General features: G+C 37.3%; 1 protein-coding gene across 2 annotated transcripts in view; it reads right to left on the reverse strand.

Moving 5' to 3' along the window:
• Positions 1-58: 58 nt before the first annotated feature.
• Positions 59-19,084, reverse strand: part of ARFIP1 (ARF interacting protein 1) — a gene marked incomplete at both ends in the record, with an annotated part of 37,446 nt that continues 18,420 nt past the window's right edge. For both annotated transcript variants that reach the window (XM_080624235.1, XM_080624234.1), the window contains 4 exons: positions 59-214; positions 8,845-9,019; positions 11,650-11,807; positions 15,298-15,519. In XM_080624235.1, the coding sequence (XP_080480361.1) occupies positions 59-214; positions 8,845-9,019; positions 11,650-11,807; positions 15,298-15,519 (711 nt within the window). The remainder of the gene's footprint in view (positions 215-8,844; positions 9,020-11,649; positions 11,808-15,297; positions 15,520-19,084) is intronic.

Consider the following 19,084-nt stretch of genomic DNA (forward strand, 5'->3'; position numbering starts at 1 on the left):
TGATTATTATCAGATTTAAAGATTTAGGTTAAACATTGGGTCCTCATCTCTGATCCAATTACTGTTCTTCAAGCCAGGATGGGGCATCTGCTCCAGGTGTTTTCAATTTGATGTGGAACTGTTTAAGTGTCTGTTCAAGCTGTTTTTGATTCCCAGCAAAGTACGCCGCAATGGCATTGTGGAACAGAACAAGCTGATTGTGCAATACCTTAACCTGCAGGCAAGGATACAGATACGTTAAGAAGAGGAGGCAGACGTCAACAGCAGCACAGGGCGGTTATAAAAATTAAATAAAAAATAGGTGTATTTGAGATGCTCAGGCTTCATACAGATTTATTTAATAGAAGTCTGAAGATATCAAATGGAAATACAAAATTCTTTAACCTGAGATTATGCATAACAGTCAATACCAACTCAGTACGTATGGACCAAAAGCAATTTATTAAACAGCATGTTATTTAATATTGAACTCTTGATTACAAGTACTTGATTCCTTGAAATTATATACCAAACCTCTGTTTAAGATACCTACCTGCAGGTCAAATGCACTTCCCTGACACAATACATAACAAATGCATTATCTAAGGATACAGTTCATTTATTTATCCCCCTTGCAGACAGTTGCTGTTTTCCAGCTCAGGTATAACTAAACCAAATGAAACTTCTGTTCTTTGCCCAGCGATATTTCTTGCCTATCTCCTGTAACACAGTATTATTTAAAGCACATTGGTCAATACCTTGACCATTAACATTTGTGCAAAGTAGTCATGAAACACGCAAGTCATAGCAGTAGTCAAAACCTGGGGAGGACACCACAAGAACAGCTGGAGGGCATCACTGTTATTCTCTTCCAGTCTAGTCCATGATTACAAGCTACAGCACTAATGAAGTCAAAGTTAAGTTTTCATTCTAGCACACCAGTAAACCTGAAGTTGTGAATGAACAACAATGGTATGACAAAGCATCTGACCAGTTTCTGCTGCAGCCAAAACCCATCCTTTTTATTCTTGAGTGTACTCTCAGTCCAACACAACCTCATTCTTGTATCAAGAGTCCAAATCCCTAAGGTGGTGGCCCTGTGCCTGTTTTCAGCCTAAAAGACCTCAAGCCCAATAGCATGTTGCCAGCACAGAAGAGAACAGAGGAACAGGGTGGCTGACAGAGCCCAAAGGAACGATGTGGTAGGTAGCAGATTAAACTTTCTCTAGTTGGATCATGGCCTCATCTCTCAGCAGAGTCCACAAAGGACAGTCTAATCCTGTCATGCTGGGAAGTAGAAGTGTCCTTGGACCAAGGTTGGCCTATGCCTACCAGTTGTCCATGCCTGTTCTAACAAGTTACTTGGCTAACATGCTTTTCTGAAATGCATACATTTCTGACTCAATACAGAAATACTTTATTGCCTTCATTTAAGAAAATATCTCAAATTAAAAAAAAAAACCAACATATATTAGACATGCTATTACACAAGTGTAATAGTTATATTATTACACAGAAATGTAATAATATACCTTTAAAACAAAATACTTCGATAAAAAAGGGCTGAGCATGTGTATGTATGTATGCATGCATGTAGGTGTATATAAAAGTTTCAGCACTAAAAGTTGAAATTTCTGAGTACACAATGTTTTTGAGGGGTTTGGTTGGTTTGGCTTTTTTCTGAATAGTCTCATTTCACAAATTAAGTTTTGCCCATAAACTGACAATTGTACGGAGCTCAGTATCCTACTTGTGATAACCTCTCTTTGGTGATCAAAGTTGCTCTGACAATTTGAAAACTGGTACCCCTATGTTTTACCTGCTAATAACGCAGGCTAACTTAATTAATATATGTCAAAGAGGAGGCTTTTTGCCTCATTAATGGTGTAATACAGGAAAAAAACCAACCCATGAGAGGTGTGTATGGTTAGAAAGGAGTTCACTGTGCACATCATATCTTGAGATTTTTTTCATTTATAACAGACATCATAAAATTCATCACATACCGATGTTTTAGCATTTAGGAGATACAGAATTTAGCTAGCTACACTTGTTCAACATAGTTCAGCTTTTCTGAGTCATAAAAGATGGCTTCTTTTTCAGTTTGTGTGGGAGCATGTGTCTATAAATACTCATTTTTTTAGACCTACAAAAATTTTCAGCCCCAAACCATTATGAAAATGTCACAAGTGGAAAATGCCACAGCAACATAAAGGGTTTGCTTTCAGAAGTTTAGAGTGCAAAAAAATTAGGAGGTACAGACTTTGCTTGAGCAAATTCCTTCATCTTTGACACGCAAGACTTCATGCAATCCAAGCCAGGAATTCTAGACAGAAGTACACTCACTGTTGTAGCATATTATTAAAATTCTGTAAGAGTTTTATTCATACTGTTTATAGGAACTCAAATAAAACAGGGGTAATTAATCCACCCTCTCAGCCCAAGTTCATCAATTTGAAACCAAAATTGGTACTTTGTTAGTAGCTTATAACACTAAGCTTCTGTGAACTGCCCTGAAGTCTCAGGTAACTGTATAAATTCAGTCAGATCTAGAGTCAGGTATGTGTGCGCACACACACACACACACACACACACACACACACACACACACACAAAAAGGCAGGAACTCACAGTGTAGAGACTAATGATTTGGACTGAAAAAATATGTTCTGTTTTGGTGGGGTTTTTTGAACTGCCAGAGCTACCCCATTGTATGAGGTTCTATCCTCAAGCCGGATCATTGTGATGTAGATTTTATGATTGTTATCAAATTTGTTGCAGAGGTAAAAGGTGTTACAACTTCTGCTCTCCTTCAGGAGCTGATTGCTAAGTGAATCCCAAAAGTCATGGTGGGATCTTATCCGTAACTTTATTCAGGTAACTAAGACTGAATTTCTAGAAAAAGACCACTTAAGCTGCCCGACACCGTACAAAGCTCTGCTGAGCTCTACTATGAAGTGCCAGCCAACTATGACAGAAAAAACTGCATCGCAAATCACCTGATGCCCACTGCAAAAACACCTGCAATCACAGCTGAGAACTGGACAAGTATTCACTTAAAGCCAAGTTCAAACCTAACCAGTTTTCCCACAAAAGAATCTCAGACTTACCCACTCCCATATCCAGCCATCGATTCCTACTTCCACACTATGTTCCACCTTAGCCCTCTGTTGGCAAAACATTCATGCAGTTATGTAGTCAGTTGGATCAGGGAACAGATCTAGATTAAAACTAACCAGACAACAACATACTTGCTTTAACCTGGATCAGTTCCCCAATCTGATTCTCTGCACAGCTACAAAAACACTTCTGTAAACGTAACAGAGGAGCCAATGTGGAGAAACGGGGATAGAGGGTGAAAGAACCACACTTTTTTGCAGCAAAGCTTGAAGTGACTGTTAGACTACAGTGCTAAAGGCCAACCCTTGAGGTCCATAGCACCTATTCCAGCAAAGGAGCATTGAAGATTTGCTTTTCAATCAAAGAACATTAGTGGTATGTTGCTAAAAATGGGTTCCAATGTATGACTAGCATGCCTGTCAAAAAGCCATCATGTTTTACACCTGGACAGCATTTAAAATAATTGTTCCTTGTTAATTAACTATATACACCTATTTGTTCCTAATTACAAGCAGAGTAAGCATTCTATAATAGACTAGGCAAACTTAAGTCTCAAAACAAAACTGAACTTGGTGGATAAGCATAAAAAAATGGGCATGCCCTAAACAGAAGATTAAAGTAGATACTATAGTTGGATTTAAGCTTTCACATTTCCTCTGGATGCTCTTCATATTTCACTCTTAAAGACTGTCCTCTTTCCCCCACCTCCCTCTGAACACCAGATTTTCTGTGGCACAGTAACTACAAATTTCTTTACAACCTCCTCATTCAGACTGTTTCACCCATCTCAACAACCAGAAAGACTACCCCATTCTAATCTCTGTACCTCCTCACAGCTATCATAATCCTTTCCCCTAGCTATCTTTACTTGAAGTTATTTGGTCTAAACAGTTACATCATCTGGGTTTCCACCACATTGTGCATTGCTTTCATTTGCAGAAGTAAGCATTTACACATCCAGCTCCAGAAGTATAACTCACAGCAGCTCATTCAACCTCCTTCTGTACACAGAATAATCAGTTCTGACCTCAGGATCAACTGCTATAATGAAAATTAACAGAAACCTTGTATACGGTGGTTTTGCAGACAGAAACTTGCAGCTTTACTTGCTGGAAGTAATGAAGTTCTCTGAACTTTTGGGGGCTTCTAACTGAAACATTAACATGTAAAACCTAGAAGGAAACAAGAAGACAGCACAAGGAGACTGCAACCACATGATGCATGTTTTCCTCTAAATGTAGGGCCCAACCAGAGCCCACCAGCCAGTTAAACTGGCTCTTTAGTTCCTTTGCAGTGACATCTTGAATCACCTCCCAGTTTTCCCTGCTCTCTTCATATGTCATGCTTAACCAAATATGGGACATACGTTTTGAGTGTGAATATAACCGAGGGCACCTAGCGGAGGTGCATTTACAAAAGAACATCTAGGATTCTGTTTTGACATAAATTTGTCAGACAAAAAAAAGATTCAATTTACTCTTTTTAAATGTTCAGTATTGGTCAGACTGTAATAGCATTTATTGGGAGGTAATAATGAACTGATTTATCTAATCTAAAATTAAACCCTAAATTACTTAATTGCTTAGCTCGGAAGGTTTCATTACACAATTCTGTTTTCAACACAGAAGCGATAACAACAACTAAGCTTGAGACTACACTGTACTACATCCTGCATCAATATTCACAGGACTTGAAGTTGAAAGGTTTACAATCTACAACAGAAAACTTATACAGCTACTGTACCATTTTCTTATCTAAAAAGACTTCTCTAATTTGACTCAGAACAAATATTAATTCACATCCGGATCCAGCACCATAACAGTATGTATTAATAAAGTTGATGATTAGAGATCTGCATGTTCTAGTATATAATAATATGAGTCTGGCAAGGCCATGCCTTGATACAGCTGCTTAAATACTAATCTTCTATTTGCCTTGCAATAAGCCTGCAACAATACAGGCTTTCTAATACAGGCTACAAAAAGGCTCTTTGTGAGCAACTGAGTAAACCCAGCATTTTGTCCATCTGACCTTCCTTTATTTTGATTCTATTAAATGGACACCAACATGGACCTGGGGATAGATACACAAAATGGCACGTTCCTGTTACTAGGAATATAGCATCAGTATAACTGGTATAATTCCCTCTCTGGGACTACTGTAACAGCTTCACAATACCAAAACTGCCCTTCCATTTGGGAGTTCAGCATCATCTAAGGTCATCAGCTTAAGCCATTTCCTAAACAGTGCACTACTCCCACAGCTGAAGTAGCTGTGTTGCAGACACACTCATAAGACTGTGCCCATTGTGTTCTTTCTTCTTTCTTCCTTCTCCTTCATGTTTTGCACATGCTGTATTTGTAGATGTTTAAATTATGATGGATTGTTATCATCAATACATGAACCCAGGACAGTATCTTTCAAAGAAGTAGACCATCTGAGATTATTAAATCTGAAATTAAAATCTAGTTCCTATACTGATCTTATACTTATTGAGTTAATAATCCTTTAAAATGTAGTAAGTAATTGACTTAAGAGAAGCCACATACACTTTCTATGCAGCTAAAAATCAAAAGTAATGTTTATAACAGTTATATAGTTGTCCGGCACATCAGTTGTGCATCCCAATTTCTTATTACTAGCTGTAGGACAAGTACGAGCTCTAACAGGACATCCCCTTCATTGACATTAAAGATAATAAAAAAAAAAAATCAGCTGACACCAGAAAAAGGAATAAAGATGTCAGATTAGTACGAACATCACCTCTCAGATAACCACCACCTCCCACTACATCCCAGGAAGCAGTCTGGGAACAGAAGAACGAAAACTACCAGAGACAAATGCAAGCTGGGGAGAAAAAGTGCTCCTGAAATGAAAATTTACAATCAGGATTAAGATTACATTTTGTATAGGACTCTCCATAGTAAACAACAAATAGAAAACACCGAAGTAAAGCATACCTGAGTAAAGCTCTCAGTAATTATATTTAAGCCAGTATCTGACTGTAAAGGAAGTCCTTTCTATGCCTTATTTGGGAAAAAAACTACATACACCCTTTAGTAAATATTTTGACATCTTTAGTGTCAAAACTGAGAAATGTCCATCAGTGATAAAAAGGCTTAAGCATGTGAAAGTTCCCTCTGTATTAATCTAAAAGAAAAGGCAGGAAGGAAAAAACAATTGCTTTCAGAAACAAAATTTGTAGGCTGTGACTGCTAACAGGATGCTTGGTCTAATTCAAGACTGTCACTACAAGCACAATCTCTTTAGTGTTCCCTAAATTATCATCTATTTTAGTTTTTTTAAAAAATATGGAAACTTTTTAATATGAGATGGAAATAAAATGTTTTCATTGTGCAGCTTTCCTATCTGCAGAAACATAAATTGATCAGTCTCCCATACAATTAATGCAAACCAAGAGGAAGCTGGGTTAAGTGCTATTTTCAACCAATCTGAACTTAAGCAACTGAATTCCTGTACAGGAATCAAACCATTTCAACAGAAGTACGTTGTATGAATAGCAAAGTACTTAGTAGAAAATAAAAACAAAGCGGGGGGGGGCGGGAGAGATGGGGAGAAGACACACCTTCGGTATACCCGTTTTCAACCTAGCACTGTTTTAAAAATCAGTTCTTATGAGTGTTTTCTAATTCAAGCATAAATATCAACATTTAAATTAGACTTCAGCTTGTTCGAGAAAATTAATTTCAATATGGATTTTTTCAATTTGAAAGTTAATGGGCTACAAGATCTGCAAGAAACATACATGAGAAGTCAGTTTTCAATCATCTAATGATCTGGTTCATCAGCTCTTAATTGGCTATGTGGTTCCAGAACCCCCAGTCCTAATGCAAATGCCCATATGAAGTATCAGTGCTCACGAGCTACATTTTTAGCATGTATTGTTTTGGAAACCAAAAGGTTTGTTGATTTTCTCCACTTTTTTCTTCTTCTGATCTGTTGACAATTCATGAGTCTTCCATTGTCATTTGGGGCCACTCCTATATTCTCTGACAGGCAGCTGTTACCTACATACAGATAGAATCATAGAATAGTTAGGGTTGGAAAGGACCTGAAGATCATCTAGTTCCAACCCCCCTGCCATGGGCAGGGACACCTCACACTAAACCATGTCATCCAATGCTCTGTCCAACCTGGCCTTGAACACTGCCAGGGATGGAGCATTCACAACTTCCTTGGGCAACCCATTCCAGTGCCTCACCACCCTCACAGTAAAGAACTTCTTCCTTATATCCAATCTAAATTTCCCCTGTTTAAGTTTTAACCCGTTACCCCTTGTCCTATCACTACAGTCCCTAATGAATAGTCCATCCCCAGCATCCTTATAAGCTCCCTTCAGATACTGGAAAGCTGCTATGAGATCTCCATGCAGCCTTCTCTTCTCCAGGCTGAACAGTCCCAACTTTCTCAGCCTGTCTTCATATGGGAGGTGCTCCAGTCCCCTGGTCATCTTCATGGCCCTCCTCTGGAGTTGTTCCAACAGTTCCATGTCCTTTTTATGTTGAAGACACCAGAACGGCACACAATACTGCAAGTGAGGTCTCACAAGAGCAGAGTAGAGGGGCAGGATCACTTCCTTCGACCTGCTGGTCACGCTCCTTTTGGTGCAGCCCAGGATACGGTTGGCTTTCTGGGCTGCGAGTGCACACTAAAGCCAGCTCATGTTCATTTTCTCATTGACCAAAACCCCCAAGTCCTTCTCCACAGGGCTGCTCTGAATCTCTTCTCTGCCCAACCTGTAGCTGTGCCTGGGATTGCTCCGACCCAGGTGTAGGACCTTGCACTTGGCATGGTTAAACTTCATAAGGTTGGCATCAGCCCACCTCAAGAATTAACTCACGCTGAAAATGTTAATCCACTGCTAGACATGAACAAACTGAGAAACTACGATCTTTTATGTAAGTTTTGACCATATTTTCCTTCCTCCGAAGACACAGGAAATATAGTCAGAGATTATTATAACCATTCCACTTACTATGAGTATGAGCAAAAATGAGATCTTGAAAACCTATCATTTTTACATCTAATTAGAAACAATTTAGAAGGACTTGTTTATCAAAGAAAGCACAATTTAAAGGTGTGTTCCGTCTGGCTAGTCTATTTTTGGCTGGTAGACAGAATAAGAGGGGTAAGAATCCTATCATTAAGTGGATATAAATGAAATGGTACAGTTGGAATAAACACATATGGGAAAAACCCTTCAAACCAACAGTTCAAAAGCCCTGTTTAGAATTAAAACTATAAAAGGCATTAATTACAGAAAGTTGTATTTCTCAGTTCAGGCTTAGTTCAGGTTATCAGTTTAAAGAAAGCTTAATTTTGAAGAAGCCTACTCACAGTTCTCTTACTTTCTCTGTGCATATCCTCCATGTCAGTGTTGACAAATACAAGTTTTAACTCTGAATCTTAAATCAGTAGTTATATGACTCATTTAACCGTTAAATGCAATAAACTAGAAAAAGAATGCTTTTCCAAACTTGAAAATTAACACCTTAGTGCCATGTTTGCCATTTGTGGCTAGAACAGCTTGTTAAGGGACTTCTAGGGCTGCCTGCTCTAATAATGTGTCCTCCAGCAAGAAGTCAGAAGATGCAGCTTATTTTCTTTGCTCATTCTACTTTTCAATTCAGATACACTTTAAGATATAACAACTAAATTATTTCCCAAAAAGCAGAAACTTACAGGACAAAACTCCTAAACATACAACCAGAAGTTGTAGCCTACCTTATTTTCTTCCAAAAATTTCAATTTGATAGATACATCATTACGCATTTTGTCGTATTTCTCTTTATGCGCTTGAAACAGTTGCTGTGATTGCTCAATCTTTGGCAGAGTGTTTGCATCACGAGGGCCAAGATTCAGCTCTTCTAGGTCTGTTCGATAGGCATCATATTCAATCCTGAGAAGAAAGAGGAGGAGGTAAAAACAAAAATTATAAAAATCTAAAGGTAATGTCTTCAAAACAGACCTCAGATACAGGGCCAAATACAACAGAAGATAAACAAAACAGTCAAGTACAGAAGAAATAAAAAACCTGGCCAAGTTTTTTTCCCCCTCCTCCTATTCATCAAGCAAAACCACCACTGTATAAAACTGCCTCAAAAAGTATCCTCCCTCTTCTGTTCCTGCCTTGGTCACATGCTCCCAACCCTCTGTTTTATGCTGGCTTCAGTGGTCAGAGCCTTTTCTGCAACATCTCGAATTATTAGCCCAGATAAAGGTTATTATTCTGCTGTTGAATTAGTACAGTGAAAAGTTTGTATTGAGAACAAGAGAAGCACCAAGAGCAGGACAGCCCCTTCAAGCAGATGTTTTGAGCAATGGCTCACTTATACGAAACTCTGCACTGAGGCTTTCTCAACATGCTCTAGGCTTCTCTGTATGCATTAACTGGAACAGTTTTATAGTTCTTCAACAGTTAGTTTTGTGAGAACTTGTCTGCCCTATGGATAAACAGGCTGCAAAGAGATGATGCATTATTTATACTCTATTGAGGGCACATCTTATTTTCCTAGGGAAGTCAGACTCTACAGATCAGTACCACCACTGAAAGAGATAAGGGAAAAGAAGAACAGGAGGTTAAGAGTAACAGCTGAATAAGTATTAAAGCTAACTCTGCACCAAAGGTATATATCCTACTTCCAGATAAGACAGCTTAAAAGTATTTTCTAGTTCACTCTTGCCCTCTCCAAATTACCTATCCTGCATACTGCTAGCAAAACCAGAATTAATGTTACAGTATGGGCTCTTGCCTGCAGATACCTGTCAACTTCTTAATTGAACCAGCTAGTCTTCATATACTACTATTTATTTTAAAAAGTTAAAAATGTCCTTGATATGCTTCCATATATTAGACTGTACCACTTCACTGCATCACTAGAGATGAACCAGCCATATCTTCTTCTCATTTTAATGGAAAAAATGAAAATGTCTTTAAAGCATGTTTGAATATTCAGTTTGGTTTTCGAAAACAACTTTTTTTCCCCAAGACAATTTAAGTTAAGCTTTCCATTAATCAACATCTAGCATTTGTAAGTGGGAAAATGTTAGTAGTTTAATGATTGTATCACTAAATTAATCTTCTGTTTCCCAGTGTTACATATAAGCCTATGGAATACTGGATCCTTGCCACAAACTATTTTTATATTTTAAAAGATCATCGCAAGTGGATGAGACAAATGTAGTAACAGCTTCCAACCTTTTTCTTCTTCCCCTTATACAACATGTGCTCCCTTGTTCACAGCCACCTAGCACTTGACCAGGTAAAGCAACAGACAATAACCAGAAATGACTCCAAGGTCTTGGGCAGCCTAAAGCTGCACTCTTCCTTCCATGTTTCTTTGCAGCTTTCAACTAATGGAACCTGGCATCTCAGCGTACGATACATGCCAACTTTAATGGAACAAAACCAACCTATTTCTAGCTTTTCTAATACACTTTCTCACAGACACACCTAAAACTGGAAGCAAATCAGGATTAAAAACTGCTTAGAAAAAACAACTTTTCAGTTGGTGTAACTGCTCCAAAGTAAAATGTAACATTTTCAGAGGTAAAAGGAACAATTATTCACAGGGCTCTTACTGATTCTCATCGCCACTATGATTCAGGCTTTATTTAAAGAGCTTATGACTTAATTCCAAAAAAGTAACAAATAGGGAGTTGATAAGAGGAGAACAGATGAATGCTGAAGTACAAGTGAGGACAGGGAAGAAGAGACATAGAAATGACCTATTTTCACATTGCCTATCTAAATATCAAAACAATAAGTTACTATTTTGCTTAAAAATGGGCATTAGAACAGAACAGTTAAAAAGAGGAGGAAGAACTTAAACTCAATGCAGTTTGCATTTCTTTTTTACTTGAAAAGAAAAATCACAAAATATTATAAGCTACAACCTTCGGCAAATCAACACATTTTATCCTATTAAGTCAAAGAAAGACAGAATGGAACCAAGCATCAGAAAGGACAAGTCCAAACCCAGGCTTTAGAGTACTTACTCTGCCACATTCAAAAGTGACCTTCTTCAGAGCAGGAAACCCATTATCTACTGCTACGTGTTATTCACTAAGAATTTTCTTCTTTATTTTCCCTTTTCTGACTAAGCCTGCAACTTCAGCGTTAAAACTGAAGCATGAACTGCACATTTTGAGCATCAACAGGAGAACAAGATTAAATGTTTTTCAGTCAAAGAGATTATTTTATCTACTACAATGTAGCTGGATAAAACGGTTAATCTTGCATGGTCACGCTGCTTAGAAAGCTACCTTAATGTAGCACAAGGGACTAAAATAGATATAATTACTCCTAGAGCTAACAAGTAAAATTAAGTCTACAACAGAATATTTACAGAACATTTGAAGATATGTGCAATGAGGCATTTAACTGTAAATCCTAATTATATGTGAGCTGTATTATAAGGTTTTTATCTGACAGGTTAGTCACTCAAATACAAGGAATAAGATGATGCAAAGCCTGTAGTTTCCTGAAGATTAGTTTGCAATGAAAACAGCTAAACATAGAATAGCTACCTGGCACTTTCATACTGTTTCACAGTCAATAATGTATCCTCAATTGTTTTATTCACCAATGTATTCACACTGGCAATAAAAAAGTTAATAGCCCCAAGAAGAGTTTCTCCATTTTTAGCTAGAAGTTTCTGCGTATCTGCATTGTAGCCAAACTCCTCCTATAAACAAAGAGCAGAGAAAACAAAACTGTGTATCATTGAAAATCATAACATTCATCAGCAACTATATTAAAAAATATAAACACAGAGATGCAGCAGTTTTTTCATGTCTGTTTCGGTATGGTTATGATTAAGCAGGTATGATTTCAATACAATATTCAGTTCACAGGTTTTTTTATGAAATCTAACATCAGTAAACCCTGGTTTACAATTCTGTTACCACACATGATGTTAAATCCTATTTTATAATGTGATTTTTCTGCACTTGGAAGTCTTGAATGTTGCGTAAAAGTAAGCGGTAATGTAATCTTTACATTGTCATTCATCAGGGTTTCAATCCAGCATCTCCCACATTAGGTAATACTTTAATACCCACAGAGACACTACTACATTAAATACAGTAATATGACTAAATTCACAGGGGCATACTGCATTAAATTAGCTATTAACTTTTGTTCTTCCATTCTGCAAAAGACCATTATAAAAAAACCCCAACATCTATCACAGTTTAATAGGCTGTAAATAATTGAAGGGCAGAGCATTATAATGAATAGCAAATAAAAATCATAATGTAGCTAAGCCATAAATTTCAAAGGGACAAGGGTGAAATTATTTCCAAGGCATTTCAATCACATTTAGATATGTTTGTTCATGTCTTTTCGTTAACAGCAGTGTAAGCCTTGACCAAGTCTGCAAAGATTTTCCTAATGCACGGATGCCAAATGAGCCCAATTATTATATTTATGTCATCCATATGGCATCTCCATACTCTGCAGATGGGAGTTCTCACAAGAGTACAATCTCTGGCTGCAATGGCTGTAAAACACTAGGTTCATCATATTTGGAACTTGGTCTTCTTAGGCTTGCACACTGCCAACAACTGACTCAGAAGTGCCTTATTCTCTCAGGTTCCTTTAATCTGCCTAGAACACGAACACCAAAGCTAAACATATTTCATGTTAACATTAACGGCCTCATGAAGGTAAGAGTAGTGGGCAGTAGTAAGGGGAGAATCCTCTAGAACAGGAAGCACAGTGGTAGTGAGCAATCCGAAGCAGAAGAAAAAAGGAAAAGAACGTGGGGTGAGTGTTCATAAGCTAAACCCTGTCACCTTTGCTTTGCTTTTTGCTGGGGTGACAAAAGCAGTCAGCCCAATCGCTATAGATCTTGCTGAAATACAAAAAAAAAAAAAAAAGCCAGTCTTTTTCAGCTGGTTTTGTTCTAATGTTACTATGTAGCTGGCAATGTAAGTGTTAGCACAGGAAAGAAACAGGATACAGGAAGAGACAACAGCAGTAGGACCACCCTTTTCAGCCGTGTTTAGTCCCATCGCTTCTCCCTCCCATAGGCATGACTGCAATTAGTTTTCCAGCTGGTCCTCCTACACTACAGACCCAAGTGAGCAACATTACCAATTTAAAGGAGAGGGTTAAGGATGGGACTGCAGTGGCCTCCACACTAGACACAAAAACTGTCCTTCTGCTGGTTTGTACAGCTTCATATAAAAGCTTTTGAGTTACGTCCATCACTTCTGCAGATACCTCTTACAAAACAGACAGGAAATCCTTTCCGTATCAAAAGTTCACACTCAGTTCATCCTCTATGCACAGGTCAATTAAAATCAGAATTCATATGTCTATATAATTAGAAGCACATAAGCCTGGAATCAGGAGTTATCTTTATATCCAGAAGAGAAACAGCAAAACATTTGCATTAAGTAATGCCTCTGCAGATATCACTCTGAGATCTCATTTTGTAATCATGTATAAAGTAAGAAATATTACATTAAGAATTGGTGTGGGTTTTTTTGGTTGGTTTGTTCTGTTTTGTTTTTTAAGGCTTATTTGTTTGGTTCGTTTTTGTTTGTTTGTTTTAAAAAACTTACATACTGTTACCACATTAAACATCGAGGACTAACTGTTCAAAAATTTTACTTTTAGCCTTGCACAAGTTTTAGAGGCAACAATGCTATCCAAACATCCGAGAAGAAGAGGCCAGGCTACAGATGGTAATACAGTACAGATTAAACAAAGGAGAAACACAAAGAGGAAAGAGACAAACATCAGGCAAGTCTCCAAGAGGCAAAGGTTAGATAACTTTTATTACAGCAGCAGAAACCTTTATTTGATTTTCATCAACAGCCCCATTCAATAATCTACACAAGAGATGAATGAGTGAAACAAATTCCAATACCAGTACAAGATGCTGAAAGAACCTGGAAGAACAGATTCCCACTAGAAGTTACAAGCTATTCATGGAAAAAACCCCAAACAACCCACATTGATTAAACAAGAGCATGATGCCAGATTTAATCCAAATTTCAGAAAAAAAATATCCAGCTTCAGCAAATACTTCATAATAATCACTCAGTTCTGCCACAAACCACATGCCCACATTTGTGTCAACAGTAAACTGCTGATTAAAAACTTTTTAGCAGATTTAATTTCCTAGCTGCTAAAAGCACTCTACTGTCACAGATTTTCATCTGTCAGACTAATATTAAAAATTCCTGTACTCCAGTGCAGGAGTCTCAATTTTTTTCAGATAGCTATCAATTAAAAGCTCCTCTATGCAAGCATGAACTCTACCTCCTCCCTTAAAATTCAATGGGAATGGACAATCATGAAAAGGGAAAAAATAGAGACAGTAGTTTTAAGTTTAATCATCACAAAGATAATTCGGGCTGTTTCAGCATCTATGTTTTAGGGAATCATTAAACCCCTTCAAACTGTTTTTCCAAAGGATCAGCAGCAGTATCAAAATGCTTTAACTTTGGAAGTACAGAACAATCAATGTAGAAGCAAGCCAGCTACTATGCTTTGCATGCAACATCTATCTTCTCTCTTTACAGTAGACAGTTTTATTATCAGCAACAAATATGCCAGTGTTACCTAAACTTCCATACCAAGGATTCGTAACAACCCAAGTGCAGATAGATATCTAAAGATTGCCTCTCTTCTCAGAAGCTCCAAACGTTATGAATACAGATTAGTCCTATTAGCAGCAAAATTCTGATTAGAAAAGGGCTTTGAGATGAAATCTCAGTGCTTAAATATGCTACAGAAAAATAATTTACTCACATTCAATGTTCACAAGTGAAGTAATGTGCCCTATTCTACTTACTCCCAGGCATATTCCTCAAAGACATCCTGTAATTGAAATGACGTAACACTCTGGAACACTTTGATGACATTTCATTAGAAGCAAAATTAATAGTAAAATGCATCTTCCATACACAGGAAAGTTATCAAGTTCTTGCGTCCGACCATCAACTAAAGGCATTTAAGAAACAATAATGAACTACAGTAATTTCAATAATTTCCTATAGTCTTAAGTGAATTACATGAGCTTTTAACACAAAGAATATGTAATATATTGTTAACTATAATGTTTAGAAAAGTAACTGCTAACTACTATGTACCCTGCACAAGTCAATTAAGGCTTATCTTCATCTCTGCCATTTCATTTTTTAACACTATAAAAGTCTTACATGAAGTTCCAATGATTTCAAACTCAGGTCAGCAAACGCGTCTCCAAGTTGCCTTTGGGTATGTACCATCTGGAAGAGCTGTGTGGACAGCGTCTGTGCCAGTCTCAAGATATTTTCGTATTTCTTTTTGTTATCTCTCAGTATATCTATTTGAGCTTCTAGTTCCAGATCTACTGTTCTTGAGCCACGACCCAATTTTTCAGAGATGATCTGCCGTGTACACTGGGGGGGGGGGGGGAGGAGAGAGAAGAAAAAAATTAAAGAATCAAGTATATTCAACACAACACAGTATACACCCATTTTCAGCTTCAAGGGACGTATAATTACACACAATTCTTTCACAATCACCCCTCCCAATGGAAGTTTGCACAACAAACCGAAAAAACAACACACTCTTTAGAAGTTTATCAGGACTCAGCAAGAACAGTTGGACAAGTCTCAACTCCTACTAAGATGAATATTCAAGTTAGCAAATCAAGAGCATAACTAATTGTTTCTCAAGTAAAAGAACACTTATCTCTTTTTAGGTTTGGTGAATCTCATTAAGTTAAAAGAAGCTACGCAGTCCACTGAATTAAAGTCAGTTAATGAGAGTATTACCAGTTTTGCTTAAAAATATCTAGTTAGTGATCTTCTGCACTTTTTCTACCAACCATTCAATTCCAAATAATCCATTATATGTTTCCAAAAGCTGTTATTTTGTTGGGTTTTCTTGGGGAGGGGGAAGGCGGATGTAAGGAGATGATGGTTTACAGCACGCTTTTTAAAGCTGACTACGAAACTGGGAACTCCTACTGAGAAATACTCAGTATTTCTATTACTATTAAATAGTAATTAAATAGTATTACTATTAATTTGTCATTATTAACACATCTTTAAAATGGAACTGATCGTGTCAGAAAGACCTAATATTTCTTTTCACAAGTCTAATTCTGAACAGATTTGCAGTTCATTAACACAGACAGCAGAAAACATGCTTTTACAAGGCTGTAGACACTTACACCCAGCCAATGGCTGGGACAGCTCAGGCTACTACCACATTCCACTTATCTGTGACACCTTCTCTGCCAGAGATTTGAGTCCAACTTGGCAGCAAGCCTCCCAAGATACACATTGGGGTTTCCATAGACTTGGACATATGAGAAGCCATTTGCAAAGCAGATGTGCCATAAAATTTCGCTATGGAAAGCAGGAAATATTTACTGTTACAGTAAGTCACTTGAAGTTAATCCGTGGTCCCAAGAGTTGAAGAGATAACCAGGTTACACATACAAAGAATTACTGCTAGAAACAGAATTACAAGGAAACGAAGTTAGTAGTGAATGCCAGAACTGCTCTGAAGAGGCTTAACCTAAGTGCAAAGCTGCTATTTTGTTAGGTGAAATAATGCTCAAGTCTGTCTTATATCACATTCCCCTAATATATTCCATCACTGCATTTCCCAGGGTTTCCAAATTTGAGGACTTCAGTTAAAACCAGTCCTTACTTACACCCAAAGGAGATACACATTTGATCTCCTAGAACTTTTATGCCCTTTCTAAATTTAATACACAAACACATGAGAGGCTCAAAAATGATCAAACACAACAAATTGGTCATAATCACAAGTTTTAGATGGGAAGGTACAGACTATTTGGGCTACTTCTTTAGATTCAACCAACTAACAAGAAAGAGCACAGCTCATCTTGTCTGTCAAGAATCAGAAATTTGGGAGAGCAAACAAATCACATCAAGACACAATACAACACTACTACTAAAGCCTGCAACAGAAATTGCAAAATACAGCTTAGCAATAAGTGTGGTCGGAGCATAAATAAGCATTTCACTAGAAACTATGGAATCACTGGACAAATTTGATTATTTTCCATAAAAGATGGAAAATACCTCAACCCTCCCTATGGAAATGCAAGAGAAAAATCTTAATCATGGAAGGCATAATTTTTGGAAGCAAAAATAAATTACAAAGGAAAGACTCATTTTCAACAAAGGAGTATCTGCTTCAGAAGCTACAGCAAAACACTGAAAAAAACCCCAGCAGTGATAAGTAAGAAAAAACAGTACTTGGAAAGACTTACACTGAATGCTTTGTTAAATTGAGACGTAGCTGAACACTGAGACTGAAAAAGAGCAATTGACAAAGATGCACCTATCTGTTTTGATTTACTCTAATTCTAAGCAGACTAGTACAGACCCACAAGTTGCTATATATTCTCACTACCAAATGGAGAGAATTTCGTATGTGAATTCCATTTTGCATTGGCTTAAAGAACATTTTCCTGAGTAAGACTACACTCCTCAAAAAGAAGTCACACAAGACCAAGTTTAAGAAAAAACTACTTCAAAGAAAAAAGCCCCAAAGTACACGTACAAGAATTATATTTTAAATTGCATGTTAAAAGGCAGACAGATGTTACTGAATTTGTCTCAGAAATAAATGTTCCACTAGTAGCCCAGTATTAGAGAGAGGCTTGTAAAACAAGTATATTGGTTTTCCTCCTTAAAAGTTTAAGAAATGGTGTGAAAAACAAGATATGCTTTTCATTAGAATTGCTGAAAAACAAGAGGAGTCACAACTTTCCTATGCCTATCCTATGTTTTTGCTAAACTGAAAACACCTTTTCATCCAAAGGGGAGACAGGAGAAGGAGAAAGAACAGAACAAGCTCTTGCCATTAGATTATGGGAAGAAAAGCAATTTCATTTAATGCAAAGTCACAATTACTAGAAACCATAAGACTGGAGACAGTAAGGATGGACAGTAGTTGCAAATGCAACAGAATAATTCTACCAAGTCATAAGTTACGTGAAAAAACAGTCTGAAAATTCATGGTTAGGCTAGACAGAAGAGCAGCTTTAACCTCCTGTGATTTTTCAATTGGAAGCAGTTTCTTAAAAACAAAAGTGGGAGATAACAAAAGCAATTGTCTCATTCACATAAACACATATGGAACAAAAAACAAGGTACCCAAAATAAAGGCATACTTAATCATCTCTTCACAGATGGGTATAACTTCTGAATGTATCCAATAACACAGATTTCACAACTCCCAGTACACTTTGACAGAGGAACTGCTGTCAGATTCCTTAAGAACTTTCTAACAGCAACTTTACCCACTAACTCCACTTGCAGATTAACAATTGGTACGTTGAATAGCATGAATTTCAGCTCAGAAGGGTTCAACTGCTGACTCTCTCCACTTACGATTTACTCTTGCCCTCTATTTCTGCATCTTCTAATCTATGATCAGTTAGCGATTATGAAATAAGGAGCAGAATTCTTCTTACCTTAAAAGAACCAAAACAAGCCAGTACATTCACAAACTGAAATACTGTCCCTAATCAAATTAAATAGGCTTTTTTAATGTAGCCTACATATAAAGCGTTTTCAAATGTATGGCATCTCCAGGGACATAACATCTGCCCCTCAACTCAGAATGTATTCATAAGCTCTCTGAACAATCCTATTCCTCAAAAAAACCTGTATGGAAGCCAGTATGGGACTCCAGAAAGACAATAACTGATCTATCTCCTTAGGCATATTTGGGAAACAAGAACAAGCTTATAGATTTCAAGAAAACAGATTAATTTAGTTTCCTGAAAGTGCTGGTCTTTGTTTGCTATGCCATAACTTGTGGGATTCTGGATTTAGGGAGGGGGAGGTTTAAGCCAAGAAAGAAATCTAAAAATCTGGACTTTGCAAAGACTACTGCCCAAAAATAATGTTCTAAACAAAAACATGAGACCACTTTTCCCCAGCATTTTTCACCAGTCCTCTGCTATTGCTTCAT

The sequence above is a fragment of the Psittacula echo genome (assembly GCF_963264785.1).
Source record: "Psittacula echo genome assembly, chromosome: 1".
Lineage (NCBI taxonomy): Eukaryota > Metazoa > Chordata > Aves > Psittaciformes > Psittacidae > Psittacula > Psittacula echo.